Consider the following 19,312-nt stretch of genomic DNA (forward strand, 5'->3'; position numbering starts at 1 on the left):
TTGCAGGCCATTGTTTGGTCAATACTTCTTCAGACACCTTTTTATTAAGACTCCTTCATTCGCTGATGTTGCTGTTCCTACATCCTTTATTTTATTTTACTCTTGTGGAGAAGTTTACTCACATGACAGATGTAGGATACAGTTACCGGTTTTTGGTCACATTATCTCCTAGGCTGTAATGTCTCCTATCCTAACACTGGCCATCTGTCAAAACTATCACACTGAGATGCAAATTTTCTGTAGAGGGAACACATGCGAGGCCGTATCTATGACATGATTCATGCACAAGATGTATCGCACAAATCTTCGTATTGAACAGCTTTAAGAACATTTCTGGCCCAGAAACTAGGTTAAAGTAATCACAAGATGGAGACCTACAGAATAATAGCCTCATTCTGAGTGCACGAGTATCTCTTCCAGTAACTCCAGGGAGCGGAGCGAGCAGGGATTACGAGTTGTAGCCTGGGAGCACCCTCAGAAAGAATAACTAGAGGAATCAATGACACCGGGTATTATTCCACTGGAAATTCCCCCAGAGTTTCACCCAGAGATTCTGGCTGCATTTAAATCTTAATGGATCCGCAGTGATTCTGCGTATCTCGTAATTCCGATGGTGCAAGTAACTAAAGGTATCTGCTCCTTTGGAATTAAGAAGGACCGCGTAAACGGGGCCTCAGAGTTAATAGTCACAATACAGGTATCTTTATTTAGTTGACTGAAAACAACACATTTTACACGATCACATGTTCCCTTTCAATAAAAACACTTATTCCCATAAGTTAGGTCATTTTTTACTGGATTGGTGAAGGCCAGAAAATCATCCAAGTAAAGTGTGCTGCTAGAGTGGATATGTTTTGTATCCTGTAATGCTACTTGATCTGTACTTATGGCTAATGTGTAATCTGGTGTTTCATATTGTTCCCCTATCCTTAGGTTCCTGTTGGTGACCAACCCAAGGACATTGAACTTCAAATCAGAGAGCTCATATTTCAGTTCATTAGTAATCCAAACTCTATCATTCTCTCAGTCACCGCTGCCAACACGGACATGGCCACATCTGAAGCACTTAAAATTGCTAGAGAGGTAGACCCAGATGGTGAGTAGCAATGATGAATGATTGACTGAAGGGTTCAGATCTTTGTGTCTTTATCTCGGTAAACAGAAAATTCCTTGATAAACAATGTGTATCACAAACTGCAAATGGGTAGCTGGGTATTATACTAGTTACTTTCATTCGCTTTCCATCATTGTTAAAAGCTTTTGTTTTTATCTTCTGAAGTCCAAGCTCCAGATTTGGTTTTACAATTGAAGGTGTTTTGTTTTTTTAACGATTTTTCATACTTGGATAGTTTCTTATCATGTTTTGTAGACACACGTTTTTGACAAATTGATAGCTGGGTGGGCGGTGCACTGTTTGCCTAAAAAAAGGAAGCTTTGAAGATTTAGAGAACCAGTTGCATCGCTCCAACATCTGAATCAAAGGTTTCCTACGTAACTCTGAGAAGAGTGATATTGAAGGCTATTTAATGCTTCTCTTTAGACAAATACTCCTGGACCTGGTGGAAAATAACATTGATCTGGTCCGAACACACTGTGTTGGACCTCCAGATCCGGCTCCCCTATCGCCTCATAAGACATTCCTACATTTGCTCACCATTATCAACAGAAAGAGGACTTCATGAGTATAGTGAGAAACTCCATCTTTATCACTATTGAGGGTGCAAACTTATAGCCATATCGGAACTTATCCCCCATTACACTCCAGAATAGGTGGTTGCTGAGGCCAGCCACCACGTTTCTACAGTATAAAGTGATAAAATATAATTGGAACCATCCCTTTCATCTCATTTGCATAGAATAATGAAACACACTCAATCAGCACCATGGATTAAGCCTACACCATTCACAGTATCAGATCTTAGCCTTCAGGATCTCTGTCACATCCCTATCTTCCAGGTACCTGCTTTAGTAATATTTGTGACATTTGGAGGTGTTGAGCTTCAAGGGAACAAAGTCGTACCCTGGAAGGATGCTCTACCAATTACCAAAGAAACCTGCGGAGCCCCGCCTAAACGATCTGGGAAATGGACCAGACGCTCCAACAGGAAAACATTCCATAAGCCGTCAACAGATGAGGGCTGGAGCGAAAGGACAACCACGAACCAGAGACTCCAAGGCCAGGATTCCAAAACTGAGCCCAGTATGAACATATGACCACCCTAAATAGACAACATTATTATTTGGACCTTCCCCTGAAAGGAGACACTGCTTTCACATCTAAAAACACACCCCTTAACCATGCCGTGATTGACATATTTCCAAACAATTTATATACCCTAGTCTGGTTGGTCCTGAGGAATCGCCCTTTACATAGGACAGGCATGCCAGCAATGCACATTCTAACAAACTCTTTCACATTTACATGTTTTGCTCCCTTTAGGGTGGGAGAGGAGGGGCAGTTCAAACAGTTGTTTCTACCCCCCCCCCCACCACCCCTGTTTATTACAGTCTGCAAACTCCCAAGTAGTAATGGGTTTAATCAAGGGCTCATTTACGATACTGCCACATCTTTTCCAGTGTGCAACCCTGTTACAGTGCACACCACATGTCACTACTCCATGATTAAAGTGCTGAGTCTGAATGTAAGGGGATTCAATGTGCCTGCGAAATGCTTGGCTATACTGTTAATTCTGTGTGACTGAATGAGAGACATTTTCTCCAAGAGACTCCACTCTTTAACGAGAAATGGAGGTGATCCTATTCATTTATCAGACAATATTTTTCTTGGGGACTCTTCAAAAAAAAAGCAGGAGTGGCCATCAAGCTAGCTAATTAATTTAAGGAGAAGGTGCTCCACAACATGGCTGAGATAGGGTAATATCATCCCTACAACTATCTTTAAATGGCAGTACGCACACCATAGCTACCCTATATGAGCCTAATGAACACCAAGAACAATTTTATACGTAAAGCCCTATCTCTGGTTGCATCCTGTCCAGACGGGGACATCCTGATCATGTGGTGGGGGGGAGGGAGGGGGGGAGGGGATTCAATCGTTTCCCTGACCCAGTATGTGACAGATCAGCTTAAAGAAGGGATGGACCGGGGCACTCATCTGAGTGACTGAGATGACTGTCCAATATGGGCTTGACAGCTCTCTGGCAATATGTGAAAACCTCAGCCAGAGATTACTAATTTTATTCTGCCTCCCACCAGGCATACACAAGGCTGGACTTCTATTTATCTTCTCTCTAAATTCTGGCCACCACTACCCAAGCTGAGATTGAAGGCTCAGCCCTGTCAGTCCTCTCCCCCATCCTGATTATTTTCAAACTCTCTAGGCTCCCAACTGGGAATCAGTATTGTAGGCTCAGCGATAATCTTCTGAGACACAACTTCACCTAGATAGTGCTAAGAGAGACTATTCAACAGTACATGTTAGCTTTTGACGTTAATATCACCCTAATACCCCTCTTATGGGTAAACACTTTAAGGCAGTGGTCAGAAGTTCTGTAAGGTCCATATCTGGCTGACTTAATAAGACCTGGATTGAAATATTCGGAGTTAGAGGGCTAGATGCGTGATCTAGCTGTGACCACAAGTGTAGCGGAGCGCATAAAGTTTTGCAACAGCTAACACTGGCCAGAAAACAGCTCAGTGTCCTGGATTTTGACCGAGTGGAATATGGCCATCTGTGCACTAAACAAAGATATTATGCAGAGGGAGCAGTAAAACTGGGCAATTATAGGCATGCAAGTTACGTGACAATACATAATTGCAGTTTTGCACAGATTACCCTCTGGGTGGAGGAGAGAACCAAACGTAAAGAGATGTAGGACAGTCATTTGAATACTTTTGCGCAGATCTATACATGGCAGAGGGGACAATTCAGAAGAGACAGGCTTATAACTTTCCATGACCAGTACCAAAAAACGTTGAATTTTCCCCCATATCCTCCTTGGAGTGCAGCCACGCTTGCATCAGATACATATGTGGAGGAAGTAATTGCATGTATCTCTAAGCTTCAATTAGGCATAGCTCTAGGGCTAGATGAGTTTACTTCAGCCCTTTATAGAACCCTATAACTCCTCTTTTCCCCATGCTCACATGGCTCTAAAACTTCTTTTGGGTAGTTATAAACGTACCAATACCATATGCGAGGCTGTGATAACGGTGATTCCCAAAGCCGGGAAAGATCCCAAATTTGGATCCACATATAGTCCCATTTCTCTATTGAATATAGATGACAAACGTTTTACGGGGATAATTGCTAGGCGCCTCAACACATATATGCAGGCCCATTTAGATTCGTATAAGACGGGAATTATCCCAGAAAGAAGCTGTAGGGAAAACACAAAACGAATAGTACATATAATAGACCAGGCATCCTCAGCTCAAAATCCAGCACCCCTCTTATTGATCTTGTTAAATGACGCAGGTTTTATTAGTATTTGATTATGATTTTAAATGGTTTATTATACATCTATGCCTTTTAGTAAGATTAAATATTTGTAGCTTTTTCAGTAAGATTTTAGTCGATATTGCGGATTACAGGATTTAATCGGTTGGTTTCTTTATTTCGCTTAGTTCTGTCACTTTAAACTTTGTGCTGAAAATATCTTATGTATAAAAAAAAATATATATATATATATGTATATGTCCCCAGAGATTCACTTCGCAGTGAAACAAGTAGCACGCACTCACAGTCTGTTGAGTTTCCCAATTACTTTATTTTCATTTTTAGTAATTCTCCATTCTCCAAATTAACCAACGCGTTTCGCCATCCACCGATGGCTTGGTCACGGTTAGCACAGTACATTACATTTGCCCAATAAAAACATTTGTTGTTAATCATGTGGGTGTTGATGTCACACCTTCCTCGGAAGCATGGAATTCTGGTATATGCAGTTTTTTAGTTTTTTTGTTTTTTTGTTTTTTAACCAACCATCATTTACACAGTGTTAATAACTTCAACCAATTATCACTAAATGGCTCCCTTACCATTAATAAATTTGGTTTGTGACAGAGAACCGGTTCTCAATAGGGTTCGCCAGGAACCCATTTTTTTGATGATTAGCGTTTCACTAATTTATATATACGGTCACCATTTGATGTTGGTTGATTCTCCCAATGTAACTGTGAGGTACATCTGTTTATCTCCCCTCTAGTGGGGATCGACTCTCACTGGTCTCATGTATGATCATTCTTACCAACTGTGAAAATGTATCTGTATAGTTATTGACGTTTCATTAGTTATGTGCATGGTCACCAGTTGAGTTAATCTGATGTCTTCCAGTGAGTTAATCCTCCCGATGTCAATCTAAAGATACATTTATTTGTCTCCCCTTTAGTGGGGCGCGGCTCTCGTCGGTTTCATACATGGTGGTTCTTTACTCACTGGAATGATATCTATGTCGTGTCGACCAAGGGTGATTCTAATGTATATTATTTACATGTGTATTTTTTATATCTATCAGGTGTGTGGGTTATGTGTGACTATATGAGTGTGACTAACAAAAGATTTTTTTTAAAAACTTTACAGAAAAAACATTTGTGCTTGAAAGCGGCTTTCTCTCCTGTTCACAGGTGTCTCATTCATTGAGATGGCATAGTGAGTCAATGTTTCTACAAATGGACGTACAGTTCCTCACTTTGATTAAGGCCCCATGGCGTAAAGGTCCTGAAATTGAGAATCTGGTATGATTCTCTCCGTCTTAGAGTCTTTTCCCGGTCACCCCCTCTTTCATGTAGGGGTATAGTCTCCAGGGCATAAAAACAAAGGGATTTCCAATCTCCTCCATGGTTGATCTCCATATGTTTCGCCACAGCATTGCTCCTGTCTTTATTGACTGTTGTTAACCATTGCGTGCCTTTCTTTTTAGTGTGATCTTGATGGTGACTATGTATCAGTTTGTCTCTCAAGTTTTGTTAACAACAAAAGGCTTTAAGAAATGCCACATGTGTAAAGTTTGTCAGATTGCTAAAAATACAACAGAAGTAAAACTACCAAACGGAAAAATGTGGCAGATAAGGGAATTAATCACGTGCAAAAGCCAGTTTGTGGTATATGTAATCGAGTGTCCATGCTCGCTGAAGTATATAGGAAGTACGAAATGCGAACTCAAAAAGAGAATCTTGGAACACGTCAGAGCCACAGTCAATAAAGACAGGAGCAATGCTGTGGCGAAACATATGGAGATCAACCATGGAGGAGATTGGAAATCCCTTTGTTTTTATGCCCTGGAGACTATACCCCTACATGAAAGAGGGGGTGACCGGGAAAAGACTCTAAGACGGAGAGAATCATACCAGATTCTCAATTTCAGGACCTTTACGCCATGGGGCCTTAATCAAAGTGAGGAACTGTACGTCCATTTGTAGAAACATTGACTCACTATGCCATCTCAATGAATGAGACACCTGTGAACAGGAGAGAAAGCCGCTTTCAAGCACAAATGTTTTTTCTGTAAAGTTTTTAAAAAAAATCTTTTGTTAGTCACACTCATATAGTCACACATAACCCACACACCTGATAGATATAAAAAATACACATGTAAATAATATACATTAGAATCACCCTTGGTCGACACGACATAGATATCATTCCAGTAAGTAAAGAACCACCATGTATGAAACCGACGAGAGCCGCGCCCCACTAAAGGGGAGACAAATAAATGTATCTTTAGATTGACATCGGGAGGATTAACTCACTGGAAGACATCAGATTAACTCAACTGGTGACCATGCACATAACTAATGAAACGTCAATAACTATACAGATACATTTTCACAGTTGGTAAGAATGATCATACATGAGACCAGTGAGAGTCGATCCCCACTAGAGGGGAGATAAACAGATGTACCTCACAGTTACATTGGGAGAATCAACCAACATCAAATGGTGACCGTATATATAAATTAGTGAAACGCTAATCATCAAAAAAATGGGTTCCTGGCGAACCCTATTGAGAACCGGTTCTCTGTCACAAACCAAATTTATTAATGGTAAGGGAGCCATTTAGTGATAATTGGTTGAAGTTATTAACACTGTGTAAATGATGGTTGGTTAAAAAACAAAAAAACAAAAAAACTAAAAAACTGCATATACCAGAATTCCATGCTTCCGAGGAAGGTGTGACATCAACACCCACATGATTAACAACAAATGTTTTTATTGGGCAAATGTAATGTACTGTGCTAACCGTGACCAAGCCATCGGTGGATGGCGAAACGCGTTGGTTAATTTGGAGACTGGAGAATTACTAAAAATGAAAATAAAGTAATTGGGAAACTCAACAGACTGTGAGTGCGTGCTACTTGTTTCACTGCGAAGTGAATCTCTGGGGACAATACCAAACGGCATGGCTCTGCCTTAGCACAGCACCGGATCAAGACGCGCCAGGGGTCCTACGAACGGAGCCGAATTGGGTCGATATATATGTATATGTATATGTGTGTGTGTATATATATATATATATATATATATATTATATATATATATATATATATATATATATATATATAGTGAAAAAGGTACATTTTCTTTTGATATGGTCTGCTTGGTTATATTTTGGCCTGAGAGAGAATTTTTTCCTGTTTCAATGCCAGGTCGCAGAACCCTAGCTGTCATCACTAAGCTCGACCTAATGGATGCCGGTACAGATGCTATGGATGTGCTTATGGGCAGAGTCATTCCAGTCAAGCTTGGTATCATAGGAGTGGTGAACAGGTGAGCACAAAAAGAGCTGCTACTTTTTAAAGATATTTGGTATGTTCCAGAGAGATACAAATAAACATAAAACAGTCAAAATAATTTAACAAAAACACAAACTAAGCAAAATTATGTTCATAGCACTTGCTTTGCATACTCCTGCCATCTACTTTGGAGCTCAGATGCTGCACTTTGTTTTTGTTTGAAGAAGTCATGAATTAAGAGGTAGCCTGGGACTCTCACACACGAGCAACTGATTAGTCAAAATAATTTTTCAAGGAAAAAATCTTTTTTATCTTTAGGGAGGGAAAGGGATTACCTCCTTTGTAAGGAAGTTGGTATTCACCTCTGCAGTATCCACAGATGTGGGGATATCAAAAGATATTGGAGTAGACGCCTCACTCACTTATCTTGACATGCTTCATCATCGGCAACTATCCACACCCTGGTAAGATGATACCACCAGGGCGGAGTCAACCATAGATTAAATGGGAGTTCTTAGATAAAGTCAAGCTGGACATGCAGGGATCCAGAAGAGTGATTATTAAAAATACCTCTAGGTATACCCAAAGATGCTTCTTTATTTTAGGGTACCTGGGGTATGAATAAAAACGTGGGTTCTATTGAACATAATCTTTCAATTATACCTTTTTTGCCAACATGTTTCAGCCCCCCCAAAGAGCGCGATTCGGTCTGGGGCCTTCAGGGCTGAATTTTGTGTATCCCTGCTCTCTCTCTCGTGCATGCACCTCTTGAGGCCTAATGCTCTCACTTGTCTAGATCTTTTTCCAGAGGATATTCCTCTTTTTATTTTTTTAATCCAAGGGTCATGCGGTTTATGCGGGTGGTGTCGTCTTGTAGTCACACTTTCTTCACAGATCGAACACTGCAGGATTACCTCAGTACTTCGAACGTAGACACAGCCTGTGACTCTTTTCTTAGTTGGCAATACACATGGGCACCATCTCAATTGTTAATTTTTTTTCCCTGCCATCAGGTTTGGGCATTTGCCAACAAGGCTCCTGGACTCCACGTGCTTTGATCCGTCTCCTGTGGCAAACCTTTCCTTCCCATGGTTGAGAAGGCCTACCTCTCCACCTCTATCCAGCCACCTTATTCCTCGTCAATACCTTTGAGACTGTAGGAGAAGACTCAGTCCCTAACACACGGGACACCAACGCCACTTTCCTTCTTTCTGTCAACTCTGGAGAATGAAGTGCTGTGGAGGCTGATGGAACGTACACCCATCAAAAAATGCCTTCAATGTGACGCAAAATATCCATTGAGTGTCCTGCGCCTGGTTTGTAATGCATGTCTCCAGATGACAAGGATACCAAGTGTAGCTTCTGGTTAGTCTTCCCCTGAAAGACATCTCTGTCAGTGTAGAGGCCAATGGTGGATATACAGACATCACATTTGATATTTTCAGCAAAGCGGATCTGCTCGGGCATTGATTAAGAAGAAATGCCTGTACACCAGCCTAGCCCAAAGGTGATTGCTTCTAGCACCTCAGAGAAGGGAGAGCAGGAGGAGAAAAATCCTCTCCACCACCACCGGCCCTCAAACCAAGCTAACGGTTAGCGCTGAGGACCAGGTGTATGGCTAAATCCTGACCGCATAAGCCTCATAAAAGGACAAACACAAAAATTTAACACTTCCCCCTCAAGGGGCACAGACATTCAGTCCAGGATTCACAACTCTGCCTCTCTCAGTGCCTTCTCAGCCTTCAGATTGCCATCGGCACCAGGGTAAGGCATTGAAGCAGAAACAGGACACAGCCAAGAGCCTCAGCTCTTGTGGGCCCTCCGGTGCAGAAGAGCCAAATCACCTTTTGAAGCTGAAGGACTTATTGGCATCAACACGACATTCAGTCCGAAACCATTACGCAGTTGGTACTAGAAACACTGGCTGGCTCTGAAGACTCCCAGAAACCAATCATGGAGACACTGCAAGAAGAAGTAGATGAAAGGCAAAAGTGCATTATCATCCACCTCCAGACTGGGAAGATCACTTCCATTAATAAGAAGGCTTCAGAGTCTGCAAACAAGAAGAAGCTCACTTTTGAGAAGGAGCCTTTGCCAGATGTCCCTTCAGAGACTCAACCACAATTCAAGAGGTGCAGGGACACAACAACTATACCTCTCCTTACATAACTCTTCATCCTTCACACCTCCACTCAATTTGCCTTCACCCCCACCATCATCCCTCCTTCACATTCTCAACCAATGTTATCACAATCTTTCTTGAATACAAGCAGCACCAACTCGTATACCCCTCCCTCCCCCAACCTGATGACTACAAAGCACCACCTGTCCTCCACCTGCAGAAGACCTGTGGGAGAATTATGACATAGAACCTGGAGAAGATGCAGACCTAAAGCCAGTTCCACTGAGGGCCTCTCCGCAGATGACCGTCACATATCATTAGGGCACACAGAGAACTACATCTTACTACAAGATGGACAAGCACACCATCCTTGTTTATGACTTTCTTGTAGAAACGCTTATTCTGAATCCCTTATGCAGTTTCTTCCGATACTAAAGAGGATGATTAAGTCTGCCACAGAAACCTTCAGAGGGCCTGTCAGTACCCAGAAGGTTACTCCAAGAGTGGAGAAAATGTACAAACCGTCTCCCTTGGTTTCTACTCAAATCATGGGACATGTTCCTCCATAGTCTCTTGTGGTGCACACTGCCTGTAAATGGGCTGCTGCACAGGCCAGAGGATGCTTCCTCACTGTATAAAGAGAGCAAAATATTTGATGCTGCAGCGGTGGGGGCTCCAACACATTAGTTGATCTCTAACTCCATGGGTTTCCCCTCGCACTACAATAGAGAGAAGTGGCAGGAGATGTAGGGTTTGCTACTACACGTTCCAGAACTATTTAGAAAGAAGGGAGAGGAAATTGTATTGGATGCAAAAATCATTTGAATGCCACATGGTGCGTATCGAATGCTGCTAATACGACGAAGGCACTCATGGCTCTGTATCCCCAGTTTAAACCAGAAGTGGAAAAATCTCCTCAATCTCCCCTTTAAAGGTGAGCACCTCTTTGGCCCACAAGTAGACCAAATGTTGGAAGAAATTAAAATATGCATGCAGATAGCTATGAGTTTTGGGGCTCTTAGGATCCCATCCATCACAGGTTCCTTCAATAAGCTGCAGCATAAAGGCACAGCAAAGACCACTTCTCCAGAACAGCCTCAGTCCTACCAAGGCCGGCAGAAATGTTAACATCAAAAAGCAGGCAGGGAATGCACACGTGGAATATTTGGGACAATAAGTCTAACAAGGAGGGTAGAAGCCCTTGCACTTAGGGAGCCTCCACCTCAAAACATCAACTTACCACGTATCACCACCAAATCACATCACACCTGCCGAGGGTATATTGCAGCAATTTTTTCCTCACTGAGAAGAAATGACCACAAGACCTACTTCCTTACTTCCTATGCTGGGAGTTCCCCCAATAGACCTATTCGCCACTCATGAAAACGCAAAATGAAAAAAGCTTTGTCTCCAGGTTTCCACACGCACAGTCCATGGGCAATGCTCGATGCTCGAATTGGTCAGGGATATTTGCCCAAATTTTCTTCCTCTCCCACTTATTCTGTACATGGTAAGGAAGCTGCACTCTCATGCCTGTGGCTCCTAAATGAGGCAGACCTCTATGGTTCTCAACTCTCCTTGAGATGTCTATTCCTCCCCAAGAGAAGCACCCATACAGACTGGCACTTCTCATACAGCAACACGGCAAGATCATATGCAACGACCCCAGGCAACTCCATTTAGCCGTTTGGAGCCTGAAGCCATAGATTTTAACTCTAAGCCTCCCACAAGTGTGCATGTGTATCCAAAAGGAAGCCTACATACTTGCCATTAGAGCATGCTGTTCTGAAAAGTGGAAAAGGTTTGTTCACTACTGTAACTCCAAACATCTAGGCCCTCTTAAACCAGAGGTCCATGACATTGTCTGATAATTGCTTCACCTACAAAAGTCAGGGTTAGTGTATACCCCCATATGCCTACACCTCACCCATATGGCTGCATACATGCAAAAGAGGTAACAGTCTCCCTTTTTTAGAATCCCTGACATTAAAGCTGTTATGGAAGGCCATAAACAGGTTGTCCCACCCAGAGTTCCACCTTACCCTCTTTAGAATCACAATATTGTAATCTCAAATATCGTGGGTCCCTCTTTTGAGCCATTGCACTAATGTGCTTTGCAGTTATTATCCTGGAAAGTAGCTTTCCTCGTAGCTATTAACTCTCTTTTGTTGTATAAGTAAGTTACATGCCCACACTATTCAAGAACTCTTCCGACAGGTTCATGCAGATAGGGTTGTACTTAGAACTGACCCTAAGTTCCTGCATAAGGTTCTCTCTCCTTTCCACCTCAACTAAATAATTTAGTAACCTGTCTTCTTTCTTCACCCAACTCAGTTGTGGAAAGTGCCCATAACACGTTATACGTTAAAAGAGCCCTAATGTACAACAGTGGCTGAAGTAAGTCATTCATAAAACTCAACACATTTGTCGCTTTTGCCTGATGGAGGACACCCAATATCAAAAGCTGGTATAGCTAGATGGATACTTCTATGTATCCAAACATGCTACCTCCCAAAAGAGTACTCCCCACTTCCCCCAGTCACTCTCTATTAGGAAGGAAGCTTCAAGGGCTTTCTTCCACCACCATACACTTCCTGCATCTTTCTCATGCATGCAGGTTTGTTTTTTTATGCCTGCTTTCTCCCTGTGTCACTGTTTTCAAATCTTTTGCTAACTTCCTTCTTCCATTTCTGTTTTTCTCTCTTGCGCTGGGTGGCTGGAGAAAAGATAGCCTCACCTGCAACCAACGGCTCAAATTAAGCACTGCCGTCAGCATGCTAAGATTGGCCAAGTTTAAGAACTTTATTTTAGACATCTGAATCGTCCACTGACTAGGCACCGCTTTTAGAGCTGTATGTTCAAATGCGCCCACCCTCCTCTTGAGTTTGTTTTTTTTTGCACGTCTGCAATATTAACATTTCCTACTCTGAAACTCCATTCACATGGTCACCATTTTCTACCTTTTTACCAAGTCATTTCTACATTCACTCAGTGTGTGAAAAACCATTCATCTGAAAGAAACACGTTAGTTAGATTCCTCACCTTAGAATATCTCCAGGCATAAGGCTGGATCCTGAAAGATTTTGTCAGCAATACCCTTGCGCGTCGCTAGGCGTCGTCTGCGGCTCCGCGTACGTCGTTGGCGTCGTGATCGCCGGGATGACGTCGTCGGCGTACTTAGATGCCGCCCTCGCGCGCTGACGTCCGTTCTTCTTTTTTCCGCGCCAGAAAGCGCCGACCCGGGAAGAGCATACCGTTTAGTCACTTTCTGACTAAACTTTTTGAACTCTTCTGGTTCCCTTTTCAGTCAACCTCGACTCTGGTGCCGATAAGGATGCCTGGCTTCAAAGCTTGTGACTCCTGTCACCGACTGATGTCGGTTACTGATCACCACCGCCGGTGCCTCTATTGCCTTGGGGCCGACCACAACGCCGAGTCGTGCCCCAACTGCCGGGCCTTGACTTCGAAGGCTAGGCTGGAGCCGTCCCGCAAGCTGCTCGAGCTCCGGCAGTCCGTTCCGCACCGCTCAAGGTCCCGGTCGAGGAGGAGGTCGAGGGACCGGTCGCGGAGCCGCAGTCATCACCGCTCGTCGGGGTCAAAGTCTTTGTGATCCGGTAAGTCGAAGCACAGCAAGAAATTGAAGAGGCGACATCGCTCTTCTGGCTCCCGTCGCGCGACTCGGCTGAGGGCTCGGGTGGCACCACCCACGCGACTCCGTCCGTCCGACCCCGCAGGAGTCCCGTCCAACCCCATACCCTCCAGTCCCTGGGACTGACGCGACTCTGGCGGAAATCAGGGACTTCCTCGTGGCCATGAGGAGCCTGACTCCGCCGTTGACACCTGCAGGCGCGCCTTTGGGCCCCGCAGGCTCGACTGGGAGACCTAGTGTGCCGGCGGCTCCGGCGCCGCAGTCCCCCGTGGGATCCAGGCCTGGATCCTGGTCGACGCCGGTCGACCTTACGACCCCTCTGCCGGCGCCGACCCCTACGGTGCCACCTTCGGGCGACGCCGTTCCCCGGTTTAGTCCCGTCCGGGACTGGCGTCGGAGCGGCGCCGCCCAGTGCCGCATCCGACGCTGATGGGTGAAAGGTTCATCTTCCGCCCAGCTCCGATCCTTCCACCTGTGTACCAGGAATCGGATGACGGAGACGACTGGGAGGGGTCTGAGGACCCTCTGGCTTTGCAGGGCCAGTTATCACTGGACTGGGCAGACGAACTGGGGGATGCCAGTGGTCTTGATACCTCCCCTGACACTGGCTTCATCTCTCCTCCGTCCGTGGCTTCGGAGGAAGGTGCTACATTCTCTGTGGTGCTGCGCAAGGCGGCCGAAGCCCTTGGGCTAGAGCTGCCTGCTGTGGTTGTGAGGACTAATCTCCTCACCAAAGTGCTTCAACCATCAGCAAGCTCCATAGAGAATCTGCTGCAGTTCAATGAGGCACTGATTGACGTTCTGAAGGGCACCTGGTCCAAGCCCTCCACAGTTCCTCCTGTGGACCGGAACGTGGCCCGGCGCCACCGCCCTGCACCGGGCGACCCCAGTTTTCTGTCGATGCACCCCACCCCGAGAGCCTGGTTATCCAGGCCTCTGCTTCCCAGACCTCCTTCCCGTCCGCTCCCCCGAATTGGGAATCCAGAACGTTAGAACAGTTTGGGAAGAAACTGTTCTCCTCTCTTAGTTTGGGGTTGCGGTCTATCAACACCACGTGCCTTTTGGCCCCTTACTCCCACTCCCTGTGGGATACGGTGGAGTACGTGCTGCCCCAGTGTCCGGAGGAGGCCCGGACACGGCTCGCCCAGGCTCTTGCCGAGGGGTGAGATGCGGCACGGCACGCAATTCGATGTGGACTGGACACAACGGACTCGCTAGGCATGGCAATGTCGACCACGGTGGCGATTCGTCGCCATGCCTGGCTGAGATCCACGAGCTTCTCCGGGGATGTCCAGAGCGCCCTCATGGACATGCCCTTCGATGGCAGTCGCCTTTTTGGCGACAAAGCGGACAGTGCGCTGGAGCGCTTTAAGGACTCCAGGGCTACGGCTAAGTCCTTGGGCCTCTCGGCCCACGCCCGCAGACTTCTGCTTTTCGCCCCTTTCGTGGCCAAGGAAGGGGCGCCCCCTCACGTCCGTCTAGCCACAGGCCGCAGAACCAGCTTCAGCGCGGACGTGGAATCCGCCGCGGCGGAACATGGGGACAACGAGCCGGTCCATCCACATCTACCCCGGCAGCATCCGCTTCAAAGCCCTCCTAGTCCGTGCTTTCAGGCCCATTCATCGCCAGTGGGGGGCAGAGTTCGCCAGCACCTTCTCCACTGGCGTACCATCACATCGGACAGGTTGGTGCTGCAAATCGTGCAAAGGGGCTACTCCCTCCCCTTCGAGGCGACCCCTCCAGCCATGCCACCGCAGTATCACCGCATGTCGGGGATCACTTGAAACTTCTACATGAGGAAGTTACGGCCCTCTTGGCCAAGGGGGCCATCAAGCGCGTTCCTGCCCCAGAAGTAGGTTGGGGTTGTTATTCCCACTACTTTCTGGTTCCCAAGAAGGGCAAAGGGGGCCTATGCCCTATCTTGGACCTCAGGAGCGTCAACGCCTTCCTCCGGAAGGAGAGGTTCAAGATGCTCACCTTAGCTCAGGTTCTAGCTGCCCTAGACCCTGGAGACTGGATGGTAGCGTTGGACTTGCTGGACGCTTATTTCCACATCCCCGTCCTGCCGGCCCACCTACGTTACCTGCGGTTCACGGTATGCCACGAGTATTTTCAGTTTACCATGCTCCCCTTCGGTCTCACCAGTGCCCCTTGGGTGTTCACGAAAGTGATGGCGGTGGTCGCAGCTCACCTGCGCAGATTAGGGGATCCAGTCTTCCCCTATCTCGACGACTGGTTGTTGAAGGCGGGCTCGCCCCAAGCAGTCGTCTCCCACCTCCAGACTACAGCCGACCTCTTGCATTTGCTGGGGTTCTCCATCAATGTGCCGAAGTCGCATCTGAGTCCCTCCCAGAAGCTCCTCTTCATCGGAGCGGTTCTGGACTCGGCGCAGTTCCGGGTCTATCCTCCGGAAAAGTGGGTCTGGGATATTCAGGCTCTGATTCCCATCTTTCGGCCTCTATCCCGGGTTTCGGTCAGATTGGTGCTGCGGCTTCTGGGTCTGATGACCTCTTGCATCCTGTTGGTGCATCACGCCAGAAGGCGGATGCAAGCTCTGCAGTGGGACCTGAAGTTTCAGTGGGCCCAGCATCGGGGCAACCTGTCCGACCATGTCTTGATCTCGGAGGGCATTGCCAGACAATTGCAGTGGTGGCTCACGGACCGCGATTGGGTCAGTGGCAGATCCCTCTTCCTACCCCAACCGGAGCACGTAGTAGTGACGGATGCGTCCCTTCTGGGATGGGGGGGCTACATGGGAGAGGCGGAGATCAGAGGCCTCTGGTCTCCAGCGGAGTCCCGGCTCCATATCAACCTTCTGGAGCGGAGGGTGATCCAACTTGCACTGAAAGCATTCCTTCCCTCTGTCCGGGGAAGTGTAGTGCAGGTGTTCACGGGACAACACCACCGCCATGTGGTATTGCAACAAACAGGGCGGGGTGGGGTCGTGGACCCTTTGTCAGGAGGCTTTACGCCTCTGGACATGGCTGGAACATCAGGGCATCACCCTGGTGGTTCAACATCTAGCGGGCTCTCTGAACGCCAGAGCAGACGAACTCAGCCGCAGGTGCATGATGGATCACGAATGGCGTCTAAACTCTGACGTGGTGCAAGGCCTCTTTCGGCAGTGGGGAGAGCCTTGGTTAGATCTATTCGAATGCGCAATGTCAGCAGTTCTGCACGTTGGAGTTTCCAAGGCGGCACTCGCTCGGAGCCGCTTTTCGTCGTGAGTGGAGTTGCGGTCTGTTGTACGCCTTTCCGCCTATACCACTTCTGCCCAGAGTGCTGAAGAAGATCAGGCGCGACCGGGCCCAAGTCATCTTGGTGGCTCCGGATTGGGCACAAAGGTACTGGTATCCCGAGCTACTCAGTCTATTGCTCGATCCTCCGTTCCGACTGCCTCTTCAGGAGGACCTTCTGTCGCAGCAGCAGGGGACGGTCCTCCCCCCGAACCTGTCCAGCCTCCACCTCCATGCGTGGAGATTGAGCGGCGGCAGTTGATGCCATTTTACTTGCCTCCTGAAGTCTGTAATGTTATTCTGGCAGCCAGACGTCCCTCCACAAAATCGGTATACGCCTGCAGGTGGAACTAATTTGTGGCATGGTGCACAGCAAAGGCTGTGGATCCCCTTTCCGCCCCTCTTTCTGAGGTTCTCCTCTTTCTTCTTTCCCTGGCCCAGCAGGGCTCTGCTCTGGGCACCCTCAAGGGATATCTTTCAGCTATTTCTGCTTTCTTACGGCTTCCTGATCAGCCTTCTCTTTTCAAATCCCCTGTTGTTTCTCGATTCTTTAACGGCATTACTCACATGTTTCCTCCTGTCCCTTTCATAATGCCTCAGTGGGATTTGAATCTAGTATTGACCTATCTGATGTGCGCTCCCTTTGAGCCACTTCATAATTGTCCCCTTCGTCTTCTAACTCTTAAGACTGCTTTCCTGGTTGCCATCACCTCTGCTAGATGGGTGAGTGAGCTCCAGGCTCTCTCTTCTAAGCCTCCTTTCCTTTCTGTCCATCTGGACAAAGTTGTTCTAAGGACTCGTCCTTCCTTTGTTCCTACGGTGGTAACTGCCTTTCACATCGGACAGTCGGTTACACTGCCCACCTTTCCGCCTCCGCATCCCTCGAAAGAGGAAGAGAGGCCCCACCGTCTGGACCCAAAACGGGCTCTGTCCTTCTATCTGGACCGCACCAAACCGTTCTGGGTGCACGACCAACTCTTTGTTGGCTACGTGGACGCTAAGAAGGGGCGGGAGGTGCACAAGCGAGCCATTTCTTGGTGGGTCGTTTTGTGTATCAAGGCTTGTTATTCCTTAGCTAAAAAGGAACCTCTTGTCGGGCTGAGGTCCCATTCCACTCGGGCTACAGTGGCGACCACTGCCCTGGGCCGGGGAGTCTCCTTGCAGGACATTTGTCAGGCAGCAACGTGGGCCTTGCTGCACACATTTGCCAAACATTATTGCCTGGACAGCCAAGTCCGGAGAGGCGGCTTCTTTGGGCGTTCTGTTCTCCAGGACTTTCAGGTGTGATCTTGGTTTGCAGACCCACCACCGGGGTTGGTATTGCTGGGGTATCTATTCTAAGGTGAGGAATCTAACTAACGTGTTTCTTTCAGATGAACAATTTACTGTTATATCTGTAAGAAACATTAGTTAGTTAGATTCCTCACCGCCCCACCCATCCTTCCCGTTCTGCGAACCGATATCTAGGGTTGAGGTCATCCCTTTTCAGGGCCCTAGAATTTTTGGCACCAGTGTCGGTCTCTTGCATGGCTCTGCATTCCTGGCGCGGAAAGCTATGTACAAGAACTGACGCCAGCGTGCAAGGGCGGCGTCTAAGTACTCCGACAACGACATCCCGGCGATCACGACGCTGACTGACGCGGAGCCGCAGACGACCCCTAGCGACGCGCAAGGGTATTGCTGACAAATTCTTTCCGGATCCAGCCTGACGCCTGGGGATATTCTTAGGTGAAGAATCTAACTAATGTTTCTTACAGATACAAAGTTACCGAAGGTAAGAACCTTGTTCAACAGTGGCTATGCACTTTGCCAACTAGAGGGGGGGGTCACTGTATCTTGTGACCCGAAAAGACTTGTTTACACAAAAACGACTTGCAGCGTCAAAGCCCAACACTAGATTGCAGGAGTATGCCGAGCATGTAAATTTACAGTACTACAGGCTACAAACAAATGCCTCCACTGTAACGTTTTCCTTATCGATAGTAACCTATGTGATTTTTCTCACCATTTTGTCTTCGCATTTTCTTAGGGATTATTATTTTGAATAAATATTAATGTTGGTATTTATTGAATTTCCAGTGACTAACTGACTGCTGACAGTTTTTTTTAAAAACAATTTTTTAACAAGTCTGGTTACATACTTGAGGACCCATATGTCCACATTAACATGAAGACAGCAGTACAATAATGTGAAGCAAAGCATGTGTTACTTGCTTAGAAATTCTATAGACACGTCTGAAAGACAAAACAGGATGACTGATCTTTTTTTACCAAAAAGCACATGGATTTTGAAATATTGTAGCAGTGGAACTAAGTGTTATTACATCTGTTCTCCATCATGAGTACTTCATAAATCTCTAAACGGTCCCGTACATCTGCAGGATCATTGAGCACTTTTACGATATATATAATCTATTTTGTAAGAAGATCGTTTAGAAATAAACTATTTTTACCTGCATATGAACTGACTAATGTGGCTATTTGTATGTATTAAAATTGGATGGGCAATTAAACTTAAATGTGACACTAGTCGAAATTTCCCAACTTGTAGATGGACTTTCGCTGTAATAGGAAGTGATTGTTAGCTTTCTGATACTATGATGAAGCCAA

At 46.4% G+C, this 19,312-nt stretch overlaps 1 protein-coding gene across 4 annotated transcripts in view; it reads left to right on the forward strand.

Annotated features, from left to right (window-relative positions):
- DNM1L (dynamin 1 like) overlaps nt 1-19,312 on the forward strand; it is a 610,546-nt gene that overhangs the window by 305,954 nt on the left and 285,280 nt on the right. For all 4 annotated transcript variants that reach the window (XM_085652405.1, XM_085652403.1, XM_085652402.1 and 1 more), the window contains 2 exons: nt 934-1,096; nt 7,609-7,729. In XM_085652405.1, coding sequence (XP_085508531.1) covers nt 934-1,096; nt 7,609-7,729 — 284 coding nt within the window. The remainder of the gene's footprint in view (nt 1-933; nt 1,097-7,608; nt 7,730-19,312) is intronic.

The sequence above is a fragment of the Triturus cristatus genome, chromosome 4_1 (assembly GCF_964204655.1).
Source record: "Triturus cristatus chromosome 4_1, aTriCri1.1, whole genome shotgun sequence".
Taxonomy (NCBI): Eukaryota; Metazoa; Chordata; class Amphibia; order Caudata; family Salamandridae; genus Triturus; species Triturus cristatus.